Raw genomic sequence first — 22,190 nt, forward strand, 5'->3', positions numbered from 1 at the left:
TTTGGTTGTGCTAGTTTTCGCATTGTTCGAGCGCTTTGGAAGTGTTATTGGTTTCGATAACACCGTATTTGCTTAGCTTTTCGAAATAAAAGGCCTTGCAGCTGTGTTCGCAAAACGTCTTTTACAAGTCGACTTGCCTTGTTAAACGCCCGAGGGGGGGGGGCGTCTTACCATACCCATAGTGTAAGAGGCCCTTTTGCAACTTTTTCCAAAATGTTAAAGTTTACGGTTTGTGTACCCCCTAGATTCATTTTGAATGCAAATATGTATGGGAAAATGATGCATGCTCACAGCGCATGCACACGTTAGCTCTTAAATATTATCAGTTGTCTAAAAATAGCAACTGAGCTTAAGGGGGGGCCTCCTGCACCACTCTCCCCTACCAATTCACAGCTCAGCACAACATTTTGATATGGCGTGGAATGCAGCGGAATAGGTTTGGGAATGGAGCGATTGGTCAAAAACAGACGGTTTTGAGCGCGATAGGAATTGGCCAAGGTTTTCACTTATTCTGATCGCCTTGCCCAGAAAAGGTCAGCTGCCAGAGGCTGTTTACAAAGGTGTTTGGCACGGCTATCTCTTCTGAAATACGATTGCATCAGAACGGGTGTGCAGCCACCAGCTAAGGGGACTGCATTGAAAGAACTCTCCCTCAGGATATCGGAATCCTAGACTCTGAGGCTCCCCCATGAGGCCTCTCCTGTTCCAGGACTGCTCCCGGATCTCCCTAGCACCTTGGACTGTGTCCTCTGTTCTCGCGGCTGGCCAGAATTTCATATAACCCCGGATCGGATTGGGAGGCGGCTCCTTGCTGATGACCCTCCGGTGCAGGTCACAGGTCACCCGTGGGGTCACTGCGACTGGCGTATCTGTGCGCTCGACGGTAGTGAACCAGCTGTCTGCCGCCCACAGCCTCAGACAGACACAGCTCAGCTGCATCCTCCGGAACCCTGAAACAGAAAGAGACAGAAATCAACAGTCAGTCGAGAGCACCACAATGAAATTCAGGCTGGGTTTGTGCTCGTTATGCCTCACGGAACAGTATAACGTCTGTTTAATTTCAGACTGCCGTTTTATTATTTGTCTGCCATTGGTATTCGGAATACAGCAGCGAATGCTGTAAGTGTATGATCATATCCTGACCTTTGCTTAAACTGACATATCCAGATTCGGTTATGGAAAGCGACCTTACGCTCGAGCTGGGTAATAGTTATGTAGTTAAGGACATGCTTTATTTCGCATGTGCTTAGTTTGGGTAGTATATGTGCTGCAGCTAAACATACATAAAGTAAAATAATGAAGATAATACATCATGCCTTGTGTGCTTTCGTAATTTCATAATTATAGGAGATGACATGACTAACGCAGAATGTGCCCGTAAGAATAGTATTTTGATTAGTTTATTGCGCTCAACATCATGCGTAATGCGTAATCTATATTTGCGTAACCGCTGCGTCGACATTGAAAAGCCGCTCCGATTATCATGTTCAGAAAACTAGTTCATGAAATCAAAACAGACTGATCACGGGTCTCTCTCTCAGCCAGCCCCGGCACTACATGGGAGTGAGTCCTTTCGTTGCTGTGCAGCCCACTGTCCCACCAGCCCGCTACACTGATTGAATTGACAAATGTCGTCCGGTCTCGTCCTCGCGAGGGTCACAGAGCAGGTGAGCCAGGTGCGGTCGGATCATCTCCAGACCACCGGCCTCCGAACCCAGGGCGCCAGACACAGAGTAATGTGCCATCCGTGATGGGACGCCCGCGACATGTGTGTTGTGTGGGAGGCTCGTGGGGCGGGCGGGGATTGGGAGGGGGAGGGATGTCAAGATGGGACCGAAATATGATGGAGAGGGCGTGATAGGTGTCGGCAGACGTAACCGGTGTCCTAATCTGAGTGGCCGCAGACCAGGAACATTAGGTGCGCCCAGAGCAGAATCATTCAGTTCCAATGAGTTGTGACATGGGACCAAGGGGCTCTATTAGATATAGAGATGGAGAATAAGTACACTTTGATCCGTGCTTGGAGGGTACTGATCATAGTTTACGACCCAAGAGCTCGTATTTTTGTTGTAGTCAAATTGAAATGAGGACTGCCAGTATGAATGTGTTCACGATAGTGCAAATACAACCACCATTGACACGTTACCTGTCACGATAATATGCATGAGACTAGGAAAAGAAAATACAATACACGATAGCCACACAAAGGGCGACTAATTCCTGCATGAACAGCGGCCAGCGAGTGTGGCTCTGCAGCCGGGTCGCGTGGTACAGCGCTGAGGGACGGACGTTCTGAGCCTGCCGCCACCGGGAGCTGCTGCTGTCGTATTTTACCAGATATGAATGCCGAGACAGGCGGTGGAATGGCCGCTGTTCGTCCTCGGTCACAGAGGTCAGACGTGGTCATCAGTCTGTCTGCCACTCAGCCAGCGCGAGAATCGAGTAAAGATGGCCCATAATCGAGGGTTTGAGGGGATTCTGAGAGGGCTCTAGAAGTATTCCTGGACTCTTGTAGTGAGTGTACTGAGTGTTGCACGGTGCTTTTTAATGTATTCACTGGCTCTCACTCACTCGTTGCATCCGATGCTCGGTTCTCATGTTTCCAGTTCTCAAGTATCGTGCAAAGGCTATCTAATTAGTGTGCATGCCAAACAGTAGCCGCTCAGGTCGGAATATATTTCACAGAGAACACTGAATGTGTCAGAAACGGCCGTACAAATCCATCGCGCGGCGATCAAATTAGTCTCGGCTGTGTCCCAGCTATCGGTCGGCGGCCCCGCTCTGAATGAAGCCGGCCCGGCCGTGGGACTTTATTAACGCAGATACGATCGGCGCACGCTGGCCGGCGATGGATGGGCCCATTTGCCGCGTGTCCGACACCCCGCCCACGGGTCGCTCCGCGCCGTCACCGGTGACCGGTGCAGGTCCCGGCGACACTGGACTCCGTGGGAGAGTGGATCTCGCCGGGGACTCTCGCAGACCTCTCCGGGTCCGACCTGCCACAGACGTATCGAGAGATGCCCAGAGGGGCTGGCCATAGTTCCACCGCCCTGCAGTTCTCGAGGTAGCAGACACCATCATCGGAGCAGCTCCCAGTCTGTCTGTCTGTCTGACGTGCCCGGCCGTCTAGCGGCGAGTGTGTGAATTAGGAGCCCTCCCGCACCCTGGCGGCAGAGTCGCGAACTAGACGGGCTGCTCTGTGCCGCGCTACCTGCCGGTCAGCCGGCGCATCTGCATGAGCCAGACGTGAGCCTGCACCGATGGGGACACAGGACCGGACCGGGTCGAGTTTTCTGCCGAACGGCGGCTGCGGCGGCGGCGGCGGCGGCGCGGCTGGGAGCGCCGGTCACATATGCACCGTACGGGAGATGGCAGTTTAGATGGGCGGACGGACGGTATAAATCATTGGCCGCCGCCGTCACGTGGTGCCCGCGGTCGGCAAACAGAGACGGATGGAGCGCCGGCCGTGGCCAGGGTTAGCCGGAGCTCGGTCCCCGGCCGCCCCGCCCCCGCTGTCGCGTCACTCCTGTACTGAGGTGCGACTGAAGTCGCAGGTCTTGACGTTGAAGACTCTCCAAGGAAAGACAGTCGGACGAGAGGGTGACAGAATGACAATGCACCGGATGCCAGGTGGCAATCACTTCAGTCGCTATACCTGCTTGGGGAAGATGACAACGAAATCATCAAGTTCAGCAACCGAATCAATGGTTCAGCAGGACTTCCAGCAGGTTCGGATCGTGTTGGCCGGCTCACGTTCCTCTTTCTACTTCGCCGACTTATTTGTCTACCGGCTGTTACATATTTGTTTAGCATTTGCATCTCACTTCATACATGGAAACAACACGATCCGGCCGGCGATCCGGCACATGAAAAGTCGGGTGTCATCCGTGGAATGCCGATTTTCATGCACGACACGGGTAAGCTCGTTTGAGCCCCGCCGTGTCGCGCGGAGCTGCGGGTTCCGGAAGGACGGTCGTCTCGGGACGGCCCGACACCCGTCAGACGCCTGTGCAGGTGGGGGCCGGGTCGGACGGGTGTCTCTCGGACCATTCATTCACGTCGGAAGACGGTCCTCCGGTCCGGCGGGTATCCGTATGCAGGCAGCTTCCGGCGGTCGTGTGTCAACTGTCATTGCGGAGGTGACACTGATGCACGGCGTAACATGGGGAGCTTCCGGTGACCGTGTGTCACTCTGGAGGTGACACTGACACACGAGATGACAACGGAAGTCCTCAGCAGCACAGTGGGCTCAGCTGTCACAGGCAAGCTCGCCGAGGGTAAGAATGATGATCGCAAGCGACCAGAAATGGTTCAAAGATGGTCCCATGAGGTGTCCTAATAAAGCATTTCTCGTGACAATAATTGACCAATTATTGCCTATTGAGGTCGGCACTTTCTTCACTCATTGCTGCATAATCAGTTCACAAATCCTGGCATAAAATACCTACTGCACCTCCAGGCTCCAGACCATGATTCGTGACTTAGAAATTAAAAGGAAAACGTTGAGCTGATCTGTTTGAAACAGGCCATTTGTACTGTATTCGATGGATGTAACTACTAACTACCCACGCGGACCAAAACACGGGCAGGCTGCGCTTTTTCCGAAGACGCGGCACCTTCAGAGACCACCTGCGCCGGCACGGTGACGCCAGCATCCTCACATCACCACCACCTGGTCAGTGACGTGTCACGTCCAGCCCGCCGCGCTCGTCATCTCCAGGAACGGAGTCCATGTCGCCGACTCCGCTCTCGGTCCTACAGCGGCTGCTCTGTCAGTCCGCCGGTGACAGGATGTCACTGATGTCGTCTGGCAGACCACCCGTGCCGAGCGGTGCTCGACAGTACGCCACAGCGCCTTCCACCGGTGTACCTATCGCCCCATCGGGGGTCGTCGGGACAGCGGCGCCGATCGGCTGGACCTCCGCGGCTCGCGGAGCGCCATGTCCGCGCCGCAGCTGCCGCCGAATGATCAGCCGAGCCGCGCTCAGCGTCGGCGGTGACGAATCACTTGCTGGCGAGATATATGCTAGTTACCATGCGTGATGTCGGCGATAGCGAGCGGTACACACGCCAGCACGGCGCGGTACACGGGGAGCGTGCGGCACCCAGCGCGCGCCAGTGACAGCGGCCCGCCTATGATGGCCGCGAGGTGCCGTCAGAATGCGATGCCACCGGCAGATAGCGGGGGAAGCCGGACGGCAAGACATGTCGCGCTCGGCGCGGTTCGGCCGAATCGAGCGGCGATGGAGGACAAGGCAGTGGTTTACCGTTAGCCGGGCCGGGAAAGTCGCCCGGGCGTTGTAGCCGGCGCTGCCCGTGCTGGAGCGCCCTGCAGCATGTGTAGTGACAGACTTATACCACACAGTGTGCTCCCGTCCACGAGCGGCGGTTTTGCACGCAGGTATTGTGATTACATGTACTATACAGAGTGACCTGGTGTTTCCCTTGACACTGTAGGTGCAGCGCGTATTCCGAGTACCTACATAAGAACAGTTTTGACATACTCATAGTTGGGCAGTATGCACCCGGACCCGATTACCCGCCTGAAATGAAGATAGAGCGAGGGCCACAAAACTGGAGGTCTCCACTCATGATTGTTTTAATATTTATTTTAATCGTGATTTGTTGATCATTATTCAAGTGATAACACCACGGAGATCTTTAATGTCCAACGTAACGAATGGTCCAGTGGCTTAAATAAATGAAAAGACTGTTCAGTTGGGTTTCAATGCCACTTTAGCTGTACCAACAGAGTCCGAACTGTTTGTTAGCGTTCATGACTAAACGATTAGCTCACTTCGACCAGCTGGGGCAATGGGTGGATCTACAGTTCGTGGGAGTCAGTAGGCCGGTCAGAATGTATGTTTCGAACATATGACGCCAGCGAACCACAATTTCATTAACCGGGTCCGAGCTTATCCGGGATGTCTTGTACAATGTGCATACGTTTGTGAGCCGGTTAAAATACGGCCCGGGTCATTCATTATGGAAATGTGAGCGTCTCTAATGGGCGCGTTTTAATGTAGTGGCCTGTTATGCGGAGATCGGGTGACCGGCCTCAGCTGATACGGGCGGGTCGCTCGGTAGGAGCGTCGCTCCGAGCGGCCGGACGGACCGGAGATGGAGGGCAGGTCACGGGGTGGGCTGGGGTAGCGCCCCTACTCACAGGAGTCTGAACTATCGTAGACAATTAACAGGATTTGGTGTTACTGTATCTTGTAGCTCCGTGCTATGGAAATTAGTGTCATTTTGGTCTAACTTTCAGAGATATTCGGTGAGAATATTAGGTATGCTATCAGCATCACAGTTTATATCACTAGTGCGCAGTGCTTTATCTTTATTAGGCATATAGGTACTGTAGTGTATATCAACATGATAAGGCATTAGGCATCCCTAAATCTTTTAGAGCTTGATCACTCGTGCACATGAATATCGTATGTCTTCAAAAGTTCATGTTCCACATTCGCAGAACTGAGACATAAATCATCGTCGAAAGGGAAAGAACTGTCAGCAAAAACGCTGACAACTGTGTGGCGAAATCAAGTGCTGACAAAAACTGGTCAACAAATACTCCTGTCGCGACAAAACAACAAGATAGCATGGACGCGAATTTCGCCCATTTATCACTGATATAATGCTTAAAATCCCGAACTGTCAAAAACAGAGCTAAATTCAAAACAAAGTGTCGATGTGCATGCATCACAAGTATGAAGTATGTTCGAGTCAGAAGCGCTTATCCTCTGCAGTAATTGACCTGATGTCCCAGGGCCAGTTACGGAAGCCGACTCTCGGGCACTTTAAGCCCATTGCCCCGAAATCATCGCACACTTACGTATTGTATGTACCTAGGCCCGCATGAATAGTTATGAAGAGAAGTTCCCGAATGTGAATCACTCATAACAATCACAAAGCTAGGGGCAAAATAATTTACGCTACACTGCATTTCGATTATTTCTTTTTTCAATCTGGAAGCACCTCAACCACCAACCCGCTGCCGAACTACTGCGGTCGCCGATCAAACTGCCCGACATTCGCCAATACGAGCTTTAAATTGCACACCGGCCACATCATTTGCAAGGATGTGACATAAATGACATGGAAATAACTGCCTGCAAACGTGAATATAACACGATAAGGTCGCCGGGGTCCGGGCGCGGGCCATTAACACTTGGGCCACCCAGCGGGCCGGGCGCAATTATCGGTAATTGTGCGACAGTGGGCACTGGAAGCACCCTTTACTCACCGCGGCTCTAAATTCAATGCCCGGCGCCGCAGCGGGGGCAGTTTATTCAACAAAGTATAGTGTTGTGGTAAGGAATGGTGTGTAACAGCGCGCGGTACCACAAACGAGCTCCGGTGCCGGTCGGGGGCGCAGCCACTGGCCACCAACTACTGGGCACGCGTGGCCAACAGCCTGCGATAGGTGACGGGAGCGACGCATGGCATGAAAAGTGTGTTATGCACGCATAGTTTTAAGCCCTTTGAAGAAACGATCACTGATCATTCTTGTTGATCCCATCACAGTTGAATAAATCAATGAGTGTGCATTAATCTGTTTGTAAATCATAACACAAGAACGAAGAAAGTATGTAAGCGAAGGAACGAATCAAGCGTACAGTTTCCTTCGTGATCGTAGATAAACGTATGGCTTTGTCATCACAAGTTCAAGGCAACAGCTGCGGCCGACGCTTAAATTATCTGACAAATCATATCAGCTCTTCCCGCGGTCTAGAGGTCTGCGAGCCTCAGGGGCCCGGGGTCTGAAATAAAGAGGTCCTACACCGTGACGAACAGGGCACTCGTGACCTCAGCGGGCACCCACGAGCCCCGGCCGTGAGTGGGCCTGATTCGTGACTCCCTGGTTACCGGGACCGGGGGCTGACACCGTCACACCAAACCGCTCCTGACCGAAGACGTGTTGAACGTGACGCTTTTAAGTCCGTATCCGAAATGTGATCACTGATCGTGCTTAAGCACGGGTGTTCAACACAACATTGTATACGTTGGACAATAGGTTTGCTAATTGTTTATCTCGACAAAGGAAAGTGTCATATTCGGGCCATGTAGCTCGAGTGTCAAACAATGCGTAAAGTAGATGTTAAGAGTGGCTTTTATGAAACTGGCATTGTGTCATAGAGTTGCAATTTGTTTATGACAGACCACCAGCGCAAAAGGCCTTTAGCTCCGTTGCTTGCCATGTAAATCGTGCCGAAATTCGCGTTTCATTGAAACGTGGATGCATAGGGCCTGAACACGGATCACTCAAGCAGTGTTTTAAGCTGCTGTCATTTCGTGCATACCAAAAACAGATGCAGTGATTCAATAGCAAGTCCTAAGAGAAGCCAAGCCACATCGCTATAGAAATCTTTATTTAGGAGCAGTACGATGCAGAATTCGTCACTTTGTAACAACAGCCCTACACAAAGGCCACCGTCAAATAGGCAGTCTCATCCTTCCTCGTCTACAGCAAAACCTTATGACAACACAGAGTGTGTTTTTCTTGCCCATCACTCAGCAAGATAGCTAGCCAACTGCAAATACAGCACCACCGCGTGGCACGTGCCTCGGGCAGCTGAGTGGGCCGGCAGACAGCGAGACCTGTTTGTGTGAGGTTCAGGAATCCAAACACTTCCCGCTGTCAGCGTGTCAGAAGTAAGACCTTCGAGTCGCGCTCGAGACAGACCCAAACAGAGCCGAGAGACGTTGAAGCACGTGTAAAACAGGATTTGCATGCTGAAGTTTTATCTGCAGCTGCGTGATACTATGATGTGTTTGATATTCGCAGAGTATCTGTCGATACCTACTTGAATGATTTTTTTTTATAAAATACTTATCAATACGGGCAGCCCTTATAGGCACTGAGAGGAATAAAGAAAAATGGAACGGGTTCAACGCAAAACTCATTATCGAGACGGATTTGTTACCGTCATTTGCATGACTTGTACTTTACAAACCACATGGATAATGTGCATACCGCATATTTGCAGCGGTGATGGTGAAAATTTACTGGCATACCAGTAGCTCAGTAATGATATATGGCAAATTTACTCCGAATGTTCCGGGTCACAGCTTCACGCCTACCAAACTCACCACGGACAACGGTTCCATTCGTAAAACACCTCAAATAGCTACTGTTCAACGACTACATTTTATTTCAAATGACCTGCCAGAGTACCTTTTCATCCCGGGAATGCCTTCCTCGCCACTTACAGCGGCTGTGGGCCGCGGGTGGCCGGTCAAATGAGAGGGTTCACCGGCGTAACATGTAGCGGCGGCGCCGGGCGGGCGCCGCCCTCCCACTCGACCGGCTACGGTTGCGCTATTGACAGACGCGTCGGCGAGCCGGCACATCCATCACGGCCGGGTGCGCTAATCGTGGGACGGCCGGCCGGCACTCACGACCCGCGACACGGGATTAGGGCGCCGTTTGTGGCCGCTGCCCGGCGGCGGCTTGTTAGCGGACCGTGAGCGGAGCCCAGAGGGTCGTTAGAGGCCACAGGGTGTGACATCCGGGAGGTAGGACACGGCCCCAGCGGCGGACAGTGCAAGTCATGTGGGCGAAACCGGGACACTGACGGTGATGACTAATTTGACTCCGATATGTTGTGTCGAGGATCGTGTTATTTGCTTACAACATGTAGAGCTGGAATCAGTAATGCCTGTTTTTTAGGGTCATTGAGTAATTAGTTTAAATCAAAAGCAATAAACAGGTTGGAAATATATTGGTGCGCTAGAAGGAAACGGTTACAAGTTGTTGTGTAACCGCAGGTTGTTTGAAATAAGCAACCACTATTCGTTTGGTATTGGTTTTACGAACTGCTCAACTTCCGGGAGGCATGGCATTCTTTAATTTTTACCTAATTAAATTGTCTGCAGCTGAAATAATCGCGTTTAAGGTTAGGCTATCTCGACTCAGCCGCTCAGAGATAAGGATTAACTTGTCAACTGTCCTTGAAGTCATCTAAACGTTGTCATTGTCATGCCTGGGGAACAAGAAAGGAGAGGTTGTGTTGATGCGCACTTCTTCGGTTAGCTGGTTCCGTGCATTGGTTGTCCGATGTTCAAGCAAATCTAAATACTTAGTTTAACCCGCGCCCTGCTGGGGGGGGGGGTGTTTGAACACCCCCCTTGTGGTTTTTCGCGAATATCTCAAAAACGGCGGCGCGGAGCGCCGCCGTTTTTGGTACACCTTATCATACATCAATTCTACACATGTTGTGAAAATTTCAGACCAAGGTCATTCAAGGTCAGGTCACCAGGTCACTTGAAGTGACCTCACCTCATAAAAACTTTCAATGTCTGTCATAGCTACACCGAGTGACCGATCGCTTTGAAACTTTCAGCGATTGCTAAGAGCAATAGCATGTACAAAATGTATATCTCAGAATTTTGATATCGATGACCTAAGGTCAGGTCAATTTTGCGACCTCCCCATTATAAGTCAATGGGAGAAAATTGAAATGCGCCTCTTTTGGATGAAAGACATTATACACACTCCCAAACACCGAATTACAAGTGGTTTAGACACACTGAACATGAAAATGGTGTCCGTGACCCTTGTTTATGCCCTGAGGTCATCTTAGGTCACGAATGGTATCTAACAGTTTTTCGCAAATAACTTTTGATAGAGGCATGCTAGAGCGATGAAAACGCCTTAGATGTGTTCAGCTCGACGATACGGATCGACTGATATGCAACATGACCCTTTCCGGTCAGGTCATGACCTTGACCTGAGGTCAAATTTTCAAGTTGACCTTTCAAGGTCAAGTTATAGTTCATTCGATGCGTCTTGACGAGAGGAACACGATGCCGGTAAAAGTAAGCTCGTACAAGGCTTGGGTCAAAAGTTATTGCAGAAAAACTGTTTTCGAAAATATCGGCTATTTTTGCAGTTTTTGCCCCCTGCAGGCAAAACCGTTGACCTTAGGTCAAATCTGAGAGAATTACTCAGAAAGGGCGTTAATAGGGCTATCGAATGCGCTTTTCCGCGGCGCTGTAGCTCTATTCGTTCGAGTTATGCGTTGGCTTCTTGGAAATTTTCGACATTCGACCTGGAAATCGTCGAAATTTTGCCTTCAATGACCTCTGGTGACCTGACCTTTGACCTGACCAAAAAATTGACCGAAGTGATTTCGTCATTATTTTTTACGCTCTTTCGAACGCCGCCTTCCGCGTATCGCTACGTGGCCCAGGAGCCGAGTTACAAGGGGGGGTGTTCAAACACCCCCCCCCCCAGCAGGGCGTGGAAATCCAGGACCCCCAGCAGGGCGCGGGTTAAATGAGAACTTGCCTGAAGCCTGACATGGACATCTCCACTCCATGCTCCAGCATCTTTCCTCAACGCCCAGTCACGTCTTTTCCACGTAGCCATGTCCTTCTATAAACGTAGGAGGTAGGCGGTAACGCATACGCGTTATAACCTACCCTCCCTCTCCAATTGATATTCATGCAGCTGTCGAAGTTCGAACTATGAGAGCAACCACTTACGGATGTTCTGTCTGGCGGGTAGTATTCATGTATATTGTTGGCTTAGATTCTATAAGCCCTGTCTTTTCTCTAAGTCTTGACGTAATTGCATACGTCTCGTTATCCCTATCAATAAGGTATGACATGACAAGCGATTTTCCTGGCACAGATTCATCAAACATATTTTTGACATTTGATCCTATCAAAATCAATAACTCCCTTCATCATAGAAATTCTTCAATCAAGGAAGCACATTGCTACCAGCACACCCAATAAATCTAACTCGAAGAGAAGAATCCTTAAGCACTCGAGTAATGCGCGCCAAAAGTATGTAGGCTGGATACGGGATGTTCGGCAGTAGCCAATAGGAATGCTGTCTTCGCGAGACTATTACAAAGGAATCCATTTCTTCAATGCGTAGCCGGAACTCAATCGCAACTTCAACTTCTTACTAGGTTCACACAAAAATGCCAATAAAGAACACAACTAATGCGTTGAGAAGCAGTTCAATGAAACGACCAAAACTTTGCTTTTTATTAACTTGTTCTTGAGACTGTTTATCAACAAATTGGTTATGTACGCGAGAGATGAGATGTTTGAGGCAAGGTATGACCAGTTTAGTTTTAGTGGCGCAGCTAACCCTTACCTGGTTGATCGGGCTGCGTCCTGGTGCAGTCAGAGTCCGATTCCTGGGGCTCCTGGGTCCGCTCTCAGGGTATCCTGGGTCCGCTCTCCTCCCCACTGGGTCGGTCTGCGCCTTCCAGCCGTCTGTGACCCGCGGGTGGGTGGTCCCGCTGGTGGGACGGTCCGCGGGACCACGGCGCTGGCTCTGAGCCCGGCCGACACAGACGGTTGACTAGAGACACCATCACAGCCCGGCCGGCGGACGGGGCGCGCCGCCGGCCTATCACGTCCGTATCACGCGCCTCAGACGGTCCTTGGGGGCGTCTGGGCGTCCGCACCACGGTGTCCCGTCCTCCTATTGCAGCCCTGGCGGCGTCACACGTACTCGGAGCAGTAGAGCTGCGGCGGCGGCGGCGGCGGGCGGTCCGGAGAGGTGCGCTTGGGGGCGGGCCGCGGCCGCCGGCCGGGCAGCCGGGGCAGCGGTAGCCGCGGCGGCCGCCGCCGCTCGGGGCTGGCCGGCTCCGAGCCGGAGCGGTTCCCGGAGTCCCCAGAGCGCGGTCCGGAGTCGGCGTCCGGCGCCGCCTCGGCCGGCAGGTCGTAGCTGCACATCGGCTCGACGATGGCCGCGTGTAGGAGACGTGGGTCGTCGGGCGGCAGCGGCTGCAGCGGCGGCTCGGCCGGTCGCGTGGCCAGCGGCAGCCGCCGGCGCACGGCCGCCGGGGGCGCGGCGCCGGCGCGCGGTCGGCCCCGTCGGCTGAGGCGCGTCGGCTCTCCGCCCGAGGCATCTGAGTAGTAGGCGCTGCTGGGGTCGGAGCCGGCCGACTCGCCGCCGGCCGGCCCGTCCACCAGGTAGCCGGCGTTCTCGTACGTGCCGTCGGGCATCAGCCGGCGCGGCTCGCCGATCTCGCTATACGTGTTGAGCAGGTAGGGCTGCTGGGCGGCGGCGCGGCTGGCGCCCACACTGTTCAGCTCGGCGTACACCACACTGTCCTGGTCGGGCATCGAGTACGGGCCGCCGCCGAAGCCGTGCTCACCGGGCGCCGGCGGCCGCCGCTCGGAGCGCCGCCAGGGCATCGCCCAGCCGCCCGGCGCCGCCCCCGCCCCCGCCCCGGCCACCGCCGAGCCGTCGTCGGGCGGCTTGGAGGCGGGCGGCGGCGGCGGGCTCTCCTTGGCCTGGTCGGTAGAGTCCAGCGGGCACAGACCTGCCGAAACAGAGACGATTACTGGCGCGCGGCGCTGCAGAGAGCCGCTCGTGGGCGGCCGGGGCTGCAGCCGCCGGGGAGGGAGGGGAAAGGAGCCCGCACCTCGGCCACGGAGTGCACAGCGCGGCGCAGCTGGCGATCATCGGACATTGATCAACGATCGGTGTCTGATCGGACGGCCGCGCCGGGCAGGGAGGGAGCGGTCCGCGCCTCCCCGGCCGCACCAAACCAGTCCCTAATCACCCGGCCATTTTGTCTCCCGGAGTTAATCATCGTTTAATTAGGCGGCTGTATTCGTGGCCGGTTATCGGCCGGCGGACACGATATTTGGTCCGGCCGGGACCCGCTCCCGAGCCGGCACCGGCCGCAGCCGGCCGGTCCGGACGGGTTTCGGACGGCCGAACTGAGGTATTTACAGACTAGGACGGCCCGCACTCGGGATTGGTATGATTTAGATGGTCCAGTCTTCGATGACGATCGCTTTTAGGTCTTATGTTTCCATTGTGGATGACTGATTTGGCAGGGCGTGTCTATTTAAACGAAAAAAAAACTACTCGGGCTTCCGTTTCAGTTTCCAAGAACGTTAATCAAATGAATGAATCGTGTTGGTATCGAAAAAAAACGCAAAGTCTAACCAACGCTACATCAAAAATGTAATAAAAACATCACCAGTCTCCAAGTAATATTCTCAGCTATGCATTTCACCGTGTGACCCCGCCGCACGTCCCCTCCCCCCCCCCCTCCATCCCCGTGACAGGTCGCTAGGAGCGGTCCTTCCGCGCGGTATGCACGGGACAGAGGGCGGTCCAGGGCACTCCCAGAGCGCGGCAATAAAGACGTCACCTGCGTTCGACCGGCCGCCAGTGGCGTCAATTCGTCGCACCGGATTACCGAGACAGAGCTGAGACGGGTCGAGATAGGACAGAGTCGAGGCCAGGGGCGGATCCAGGAAAACTCCAAGGGGAGGGTCATGAATCGAAGTGGTGCCCCTACCTATACCCAAAATTAAAAACTCAACGGATTTCGTCCACTTCATTTTGATGGTGCCCCCATTTTCAGTTTTTTTCTTTTTCTTTTTTATTTTTAGTCAGTATCTTAACTCTTAGCCACAACCACATTTACCAATTGTAAGCAAGTATATATGAATGTGCTATGTGTATATATGTTGTGGAAGCTGAGTAGTGAGTAATTACCAGGAACGTTATCAGGTAAGAAAATCTTTGTCAGTCCGACGAACTTGACCCTGGCGTCTAAAGGGTCTGTCCTTGACACTTCAGGCTTGTCAGGGGCACCAAAGTCCTTCCAGGGACACCACAAACCTGTCAGGGGCACCTACGGCCTTGTAGGGGCGCCACAGGCCCGCCAGGAAGCAGGGGCACCACAGGTCTAGCAAGTATACACGACAGGCCTGTCAGGGGCACAACGGGCCTGTTGGGCCCATGAGCACCCCTAGGGGCAGGAGCACCACAGTCCTTCCAGGGGCACCGCAGGCCTGTGAGGGGCACCAGCGGCCTAGCAGGGGCACCAGTCAACACAGGCCTGCCAGGGGCACCACAGACCTGCCAGGGGCACCAGAGGCCTGCCAGGAGCACCACCGACCTCGCAGGGGTAACTTGGGCCTGTCAGGGCCCAGGGGCACCACGGGCCTGTCGAGAGGCACTTCAGGCTTTTCAGGGGCACCATAGTCCTCTCCGGGCGCAGGGGTAGCAGGGGCACCAGAGGCCTGCCAGGGGCACTACAGGCCTAGCAAGGGCACCACTGGTCTATCAGGGGCACCACGAGCCTGTCATAGCCAGGCATCTCAGGCTTGTCAAGGCCCAGGGGCACCAAAGGTATGTGAGGGGCACCAGCGACCTAGCAGGGGCACCAGTCAACACAGGTCTGCCAGGGGCGCCACAGACCTGCCAGGGGCACCACAGACCTGCCAGGGGCACCAGAGGTCTGCCAGGGGCACCACCGGCCTCGCAGGGGCACCTTGGGTCTGTCAGGGGCACCACGGGCCTGCCGAGGGGCACTTCAGACTTTTCAGGGGCACCAGTCCTCTCCGGGCGCAGGGGTACCAGCGGCCTAGCAAGGGCACCAGAGGCCTGTCAGGGGCACCAGCGGCCTAGTAAGGGCACCAGAGGCCTGCCAGGGGCACCACAGGCCTAACAAGGGCACCACGGGCCTGTCAGGGGCACCTCAGGCTTGTCAGGGCCCAGGGACACCACAGTCCTTTCAAGGGCACCACTGGCCTGTCAGGGGCACCTCAGGCTTGTCAGGGCCACCACAGTCCTTCCAGGGGCATTACAAGCCTGTCAGGGGCACCAGAGGCCTAGCAAGGGCACTACAGGCCTGCCATGGACACCACAGGCCTGCCAGGGGCACCACCGGCCTCGCAGGGGCGCCTCAGGCCTGTCAGGGGCACCACGTGCCTGCCGGGGACACTTCAGGCTTGTCAGGGGCGTTACAGTCCTGTCAGGGCCCAGGGGCACCAGGCCCGTGGTGTCCCTGCTAGGCCTGTGGTGCCCCTGGCGGTCCTGTGGTGCCCCTGTTAGGACTGTGATACCCCTGATAGGCCGGTGGTGCCCCTGGCAGGTCTTTGGGCCCCCGGGCTTCAAGGGGGGGGGGCCATGACCCATGTGACCCCCCCCCCCCTTGGATCCGCCACTGGTCGAGGCGGTGCAAAGGAGGGATGGGACCGGTGGAGCCGAGGGTCATCGCATGGAGTCGAGTCGAGTCATCCCAGTCACTCACTTCTTCCATTATTGATTATGTTTCTGACAATCCTTTGAGGCCCTTCCTCTGACAGTTACACGCTGAGGCTGGAGATGAAGATTAAGTTTACCTATTACTTTTCTACATTTCCCGAGAACAAGGACAACCGGAGGGCATGACCCTCTTACAAACTTTTTAGGACACCGTGATCCCGTTGAACGTCTCACGAGGACATTTCGGTCCCCAGACGTCCCCAGACGTCCTCTGAGGTCAGCTCGGTCGTTCTGAGCGTCGTCTGACCTCGGCGGGGTCAGGGAGGCGCCGGCCGGAGCGCCTGAGTTACCGTCCGGCACACCCGTGTTTGTGTCGGTCGCCCGCCGAGAGTGGCGATTTCGGCCGGCTCAGTGGCCGCCAAAGACGGCACCGAACGGCCAGCGAGAGGACGGTCAGGGGTAGACGGACGGCAGAGAACAGTCAGAGCTGGATGGTTAGGAGAAGGCAGTCGGTAGGGAACGCTCGGTGTGGAATAAAAATAGGGAGCCACTGGCAGGGAACGGCCAGGAGCCTAATATTCCAGGTCAAGGGTGGACAGACGGCGTGGAACGACCGAACGGGGACGGACAACAGTCGAAGGGCAGCAGAAAAAGAACGGGCAGCAGGGAACGAGCAACAGGGAGTCACCAACAAAGAACGAAAAGTCGCCACCCAGTGTCCCATGCCAATGACATGGAACAAGGATGGAGGGGACAGCAGAGCCAGGCGTAGGCATCGATGGTAACTCACAGCCATGAACTCAAGGACGGAATGTATGACGAGGTGAGGGACGAAGCCATGGGAGACAGATACAGAACCTTGGTGCAGAACAAAGACACGGGTGCAGTCACAGGGTGCGAGTAAGTGAAGCGTGGAATGCGGTCACAGGACGAGGTCAAACGGTCCAACAGCGGCGCGGGAGCTCGGTGAAGCTCCATATGACAGTCCCGAGTCGTTTGCAGCAGCCCCCCTATTACAGCACTCGCCACTGAGCAGCTCCGAGTCTCCACTCGGTAGCTGTATGTCAGAGGTCCGGCTGGCGGAGGAGGGGACGGGCCGGACCGTCCATGAGCCGCTGATGGACTGCCGGAGAGGGCCGGGACACTGTGTCCCCGGACTGCGGCCGTCCAGCGGTTTGCAGCGCGCCCGAGCCGCATTACGAGCCGCAGCTCTGGCTCCGCGCAGCGGGCCGTCCGGCCGACGAGCCGCCCGCTCGAATTAGCATAAAAATGGCCGAATCGACACTAAATCAGAGTATTTATGAGCCGACTGGGATAAGCTGGCCGGCGCGGCGCGACACCCAATTTAGCTGCCGCTCGTTTTCAGCTGACGAATGCGAGCAGCTCTGGTGCTGGTGAGTTGCACTCGGTACGGACGCCGCCTGGCCGGCCCCGGGGGGCGGGGGCGGCGGCGGCACTGGAAGACACATCGGCACGCGAGCGGGCGCCGGTCCAGGGGTGAGCGTCCCACACACCTGGCCAGAACAGCCCGAACAGGTCCGCTCACTGTTACCGCATACTGACCGACAGAGGATACTGACAAAGTAAGGGACTAACGGCGTAGATTGGCGGAGGTTTTTTTGACGGCACATCGAGTTCTTTGGATCATCTAGAGAACCCGGGCCGGCCACCCTCTGCCACGCCTGGTCATGAGTCATCAAATGACCTCGCGGTCCAATAAAAATGTCCCAATAGCATCCGGGCTAACCCTGCAGGGCCGCTACTGAAAATGTGGGAGCATTGCCGGCCGACATCCTATTTGTTAACGGGAAAATGTCTGATGATACCCTTTCCGTTGTTTTAGAACACCCACATGGAACTGGGCATCAATGGCCTACCGCCTCGATTGTTTACCGAATTAAATTGCCGACTGTAACCGCTACTGGCGCCGTGGGTAGGTGCTTCCGCCAGCACAGTCCCTCGTCCCTTACCCGACCTCACTGAGCTACAACAGTCTGGTTTGCTGAGCCACCCGCGGGTCGTCATGTCTGTCGGTGAAATCTCAGAGGCCAGTGAAGGAATGCGAGCTATACAGTTACAAATTACTACAACGGTCAGGTATTCCATTGCCTAAAAAGACTCTGCAATCATGGGTGGAGAACCTGCCCCGGCCACCCCGGCCGTGGCCGGGGTAACTTTCAGCCTACCCCGGCGCGGCCGGGGTAACTTTTCTACTCTTGTAAATCCTAAAAGCTGTCTCCATACGAGAAAAGAAAACTCACGCTCTTCGAATGTTGACTTCCATGGGCGTAATATTGCAAATCAGGTAGGTATTTACCATTTACTTAACTTGCCATAATCTCCAACCCTAAGACCCGCGTGTGGTCGCCAATGCCAAGATTGCTCTCACATCCTGTTCAGTTTCGAAATTTTGGCGCGCCTTCGGCGCACTTTTTCAAAACTACTGCTTGACCTCATTGCCTTCAACTGACCTGCCACTAACCGCAACCACACCCGTTTATGAGCGTACCCGTCAGGGTGCTCATAAACACCGAGCGGCCATCATGCTTCGAACTCGGACTGTTGTAACCGGGCCGCGTGCTCTCGCCACGCGGAATCCAACGCTCTAGCAACTGAGCTACGAGACCGGGACCGGTCGATATTCCTGGATCGACTCCCTGTTTGTATTATAAGAGCCGCCCAACATTGAAAAAGGCTACCTACGCCCGTGGATGTCAGTGACCTATTTTAGTGCTTTGCTTGGTTCGATCTGTCAATTTCTCTGTAAAGCTTCTACTATGGTGAGTTGTCTTTTTGTAGCTATTTTGAGACACAATAAAAAGCTGAAAACGCAACATTTAGGTACTCAAAATGGCATATGGTTTGGTTTGGGTTCGGTGTCAAATTGGAAGTTTAAGTAAAAAGAAATAATAATTTAAAAGGAAATTGCCTTTTCGATCATTCCAAAAATGTTATGAATAATACGGTGTCGGATACAACGCTCATCCTTGAGCAAACACAGCATCCTATTCCATGCGTCAGAATAGGGGTTTGATGATGACCGTTGAGAACAACGTGAGTATATCGTCTTCCCGCGACTATTGGTCGCCGGCCGGGGTAACTTTTTCAAACATTCTCCACCCATGTCTGCAATACCAGTATTGAATTACAGGCTGCATTCATTAAGTGAAATGACAATGCAAAATCGATTCCAATCGAAGAAAAAGCTGGTTAACTATGCATGGAGTTACACATGTAGGCTTTGCTCATTCATTAGGCACCACAAAATATCTGCAGTGAAGACGGTCCTTTGTTGAAATACGCTTACCTTTTGATGGAAGTACCCGCCATCTGGAACAGAAGACCGGTCAAAATATATCATCAGTGTGGACGTGCAAAATACCGCAGCCAACATGTAGACGGGATATCGGATTGTCCTACTGCCAGCCGGTTATTTACGGTCAGCCTTGAAATCATTTAATTTGCCGGACACCCTGTCGCCATTCGGCAGCTCCGGCTCCGGCTGACTCAGACCTCTAATCCTACTCAGCGGAGGAGGCAGCATTCGGGAATTCGCGATAAGCTGCGGTAGTGGTGTATTGTTGTTTCCCGACAAGGCCAGACCGCTGACGTTTGTCTGTATGGTGTGTGTGAGACGCCACCCCACCCACAGGGAAAGGAACCCTCGTCAAAGCTGGCCGAGAGGCTGAGGAGCGATCACCGCCGGCGTAAAAATGGCCAGCCACCAGCCGGATACCGCTATCATCGGCGCATTCCGAGGGGTGCCGAGAGCTGACGGCAGCTCACAGCGGGCTTTGTTCGGTGCTGAAGGGCTACCTTCAGATGATGCTGGTGTAGGTGTCAATCGGAACTCGGATTCAAAAATGAAGCCAATTAATTTTCCTTTATAGAGTCCGGTTTACTTTGAACATTCTGTGCAAAATTGGGAAGAGTGGAAATTATATCCACTAGGCACTTATTTGTTTGGCACCAAACAGCAACGTTCTGCCTTATTGACAATAACGTACTTTTCTTAAAATGGTGTTCAACTCTTCAGCTGTATGTACATCGCCTGCACCAAGCAGCCCGGTAGGTCATGCATGAGTGTAGCCAGATGGCCTAACTCTGCCGATCATAGTGAGCAGACGTATCACTTCGAACACCGGTGAGCCGAGTTCTCCAACCGTTTTCAGTTGTAAATTTCCAATCTGGGCCATCTAACAGCGCTGAGCCATGCTGTCAGCGGTGTAGAACAGGCCAAGCAGCTCAGCAACTCCTGTCACCAACAGGGACTGGAAGCGTTGATACATCGGCGATTCTGTCGCTTCTGTCAATCGGGAATACAGCTGAACCAGGCGCCCTGGGAATTTGTTGCAGTGGTGAGCGAATGCTATCACAAGCACTACCTAACCCAGCATCGTCACCAAACTCAGCCCTGATTCAACTCAGATTAGATCTCATATTTGACTCAAATTTAGCTCAGACGTGCCCCAAAATCGGCCCAGACTCGACCCCACACTGCATTCCCTCCCCCAGCTGCTCCCTCGGCCTGTGTGGCCGTCTCTCTGATTAGGCCCGCCCCACCAGTTCCTGTGATGTATCGGGTTGTAGCGGCCTCCCGCCGTGACAACGCTAAAGTGTGGTTACATGTTTGGGAGGCAGAGCGGTGCCCGGTGTGCCTCCGATTTGCCTGGTGTGGTGCCGGCACTGTACCTACCAAAGGCTGTGTTTGGGCAGTATGGGAAACATGTCGGGTAGAATCTATGCAAAGCTGCCTCCATCTACCTCCAATCCTTAAATATGGTTTCATTCATGTTTTTGCAGGCTTGAAGCAGTTCAATTCGTCTAAGAATAGTCCCAGCACATTCAATGGCTGTTGATTAATGTTTTGCAGTGAACATTGCCATGACATTAGTTTAGAAAGCGAGGTTTAAAGTGAGACTCAGGCATGGGATTGGATATAACTACAATGATGTACGAAATAAATAATTATTGCACTATCAAAGGTGAGCGGAACGAACTAGCAGAAATATGTCATCCTATTCAAAAATCGTACCTATCAGTTCAGCAGATCCCGCAATATGAAAGCTAGTGTTGACCTTACATCATAAGTTTACAAGCTTATCTGACCGGCTGACCCCGAACCTAGCTTCTGACGTGACTATCACTGGTCATCTAACCTCTACCCCTGGATCCTGACCTCTCGACCATCTCCAGGTCTGGCCCTTGCCGTCACCCGGCGACCCCTGACCCCGCCCTGACCTTTGACCTCACCTGCGACACCGGATGAGTACTACCATGACCACGGCGCCGACTAGAGCCGAGAGGAGCGCCACGGCCACCAGCACGGGGATCCACGAGGACGAGCCGCCGGCCGCCTCCTCTGTGGGACATAGGGGGGAAACGCAATGTCAGTGGGCTGGAGAATACAGTACGGGGCTGGAGAATGCAGTCAGTGGGCTGTGGCATACAGTCAGGGGGCTGGAGGATACAGTCAGGGGGCTGGAGGATGCAGTCAGTGGGCTGGGACATAAAGTCAGGGGGCTGGAGGATACAGTCAGGGGGCTGGAGGATGCAGTCAGTGGGCTGGGACATAAAGTCAGGGGGCTGGCGACCCAGCTCTGCCGCTGCCGCTATTCCTTCATGCTGAAAGCAGGCTCTGTTTTCCATCCTCCACTGTGCGCTGTTGTATGTCCGGCAAATGGTGTCAAACTCCACTCGCTGCTGCTCTCTGCTTGCTGTCCGCTATTGTGTCCCGCTGTCCGCTGCCGCCGCTGTCCGCTGCATCCACTAATGAGCGGGACTCCAAAGACGAACACTGGCCCGAGCCCCCGAGTGACGCTAATTGTGTCCGACTTCCGATGCCGACCGCGATTGGCAGCGAGCGGCGACAGTGACTGATGCCGGCCTCTGACCGAGCGGCAGAAGAACAGGCTCCCCGAGCGCCGGGTCGGGCCACTGCGCGCGCCGCTCCGCTCCGGAATACCGGGCGGTTGCACATGTTTACCTTGAGCGGGAGCGTTCACCCCGCCCGCGTTCCCGGTTCCCCCGAAATAAACACGTTCTTTCATGCAGGGTAGGGTCTGGGCGAGACAGCGGTCGATTTATATGGTTCAGCTCGGTAGTTCATCTACATACGTTCGGAGCTCTGTTGCGGACCTCATTTGCCAACTGCGAGCTTACCGATGTCCGTTTGATCTCAGCTGTCCTGGATGAAAATACTCAGTTG

At 54.1% G+C, this 22,190-nt stretch overlaps 1 protein-coding gene across 2 annotated transcripts in view; it reads right to left on the reverse strand.

Moving 5' to 3' along the window:
- Positions 1–386: 386 nt before the first annotated feature.
- Positions 387–22,190, reverse strand: part of LOC122373409 (histone-lysine N-methyltransferase SETD1A-like) — a 65,742-nt gene continuing 43,938 nt past the window's right edge. The window contains exons 3-6 of one of the 2 annotated variants that reach the window (XR_006255039.1): positions 21,236–21,344; positions 19,290–19,312; positions 12,113–13,292; positions 387–950 (exon numbers count right to left, since the gene is read on the reverse strand). Coding sequence is in view for 1 of the 2 variants with exons in the window: in XM_043351428.1 (XP_043207363.1) it covers positions 12,466–13,292; positions 19,290–19,312; positions 21,236–21,344 (959 nt within the window). In the remaining variant the exon portion in view is untranslated. Of the gene's footprint in view, positions 951–12,015; positions 13,293–19,289; positions 19,313–21,235; positions 21,345–22,190 lie in introns of those variants that run through there. The other variant, XM_043351428.1, reaches the window with a different exon arrangement.

This window comes from Amphibalanus amphitrite, unplaced genomic scaffold, assembly GCF_019059575.1.
Source record: "Amphibalanus amphitrite isolate SeventyFive unplaced genomic scaffold, NRLGWU_Aamphi_draft 001489F_arrow, whole genome shotgun sequence".
Lineage (NCBI taxonomy): Eukaryota > Metazoa > Arthropoda > Thecostraca > Balanomorpha > Balanidae > Amphibalanus > Amphibalanus amphitrite.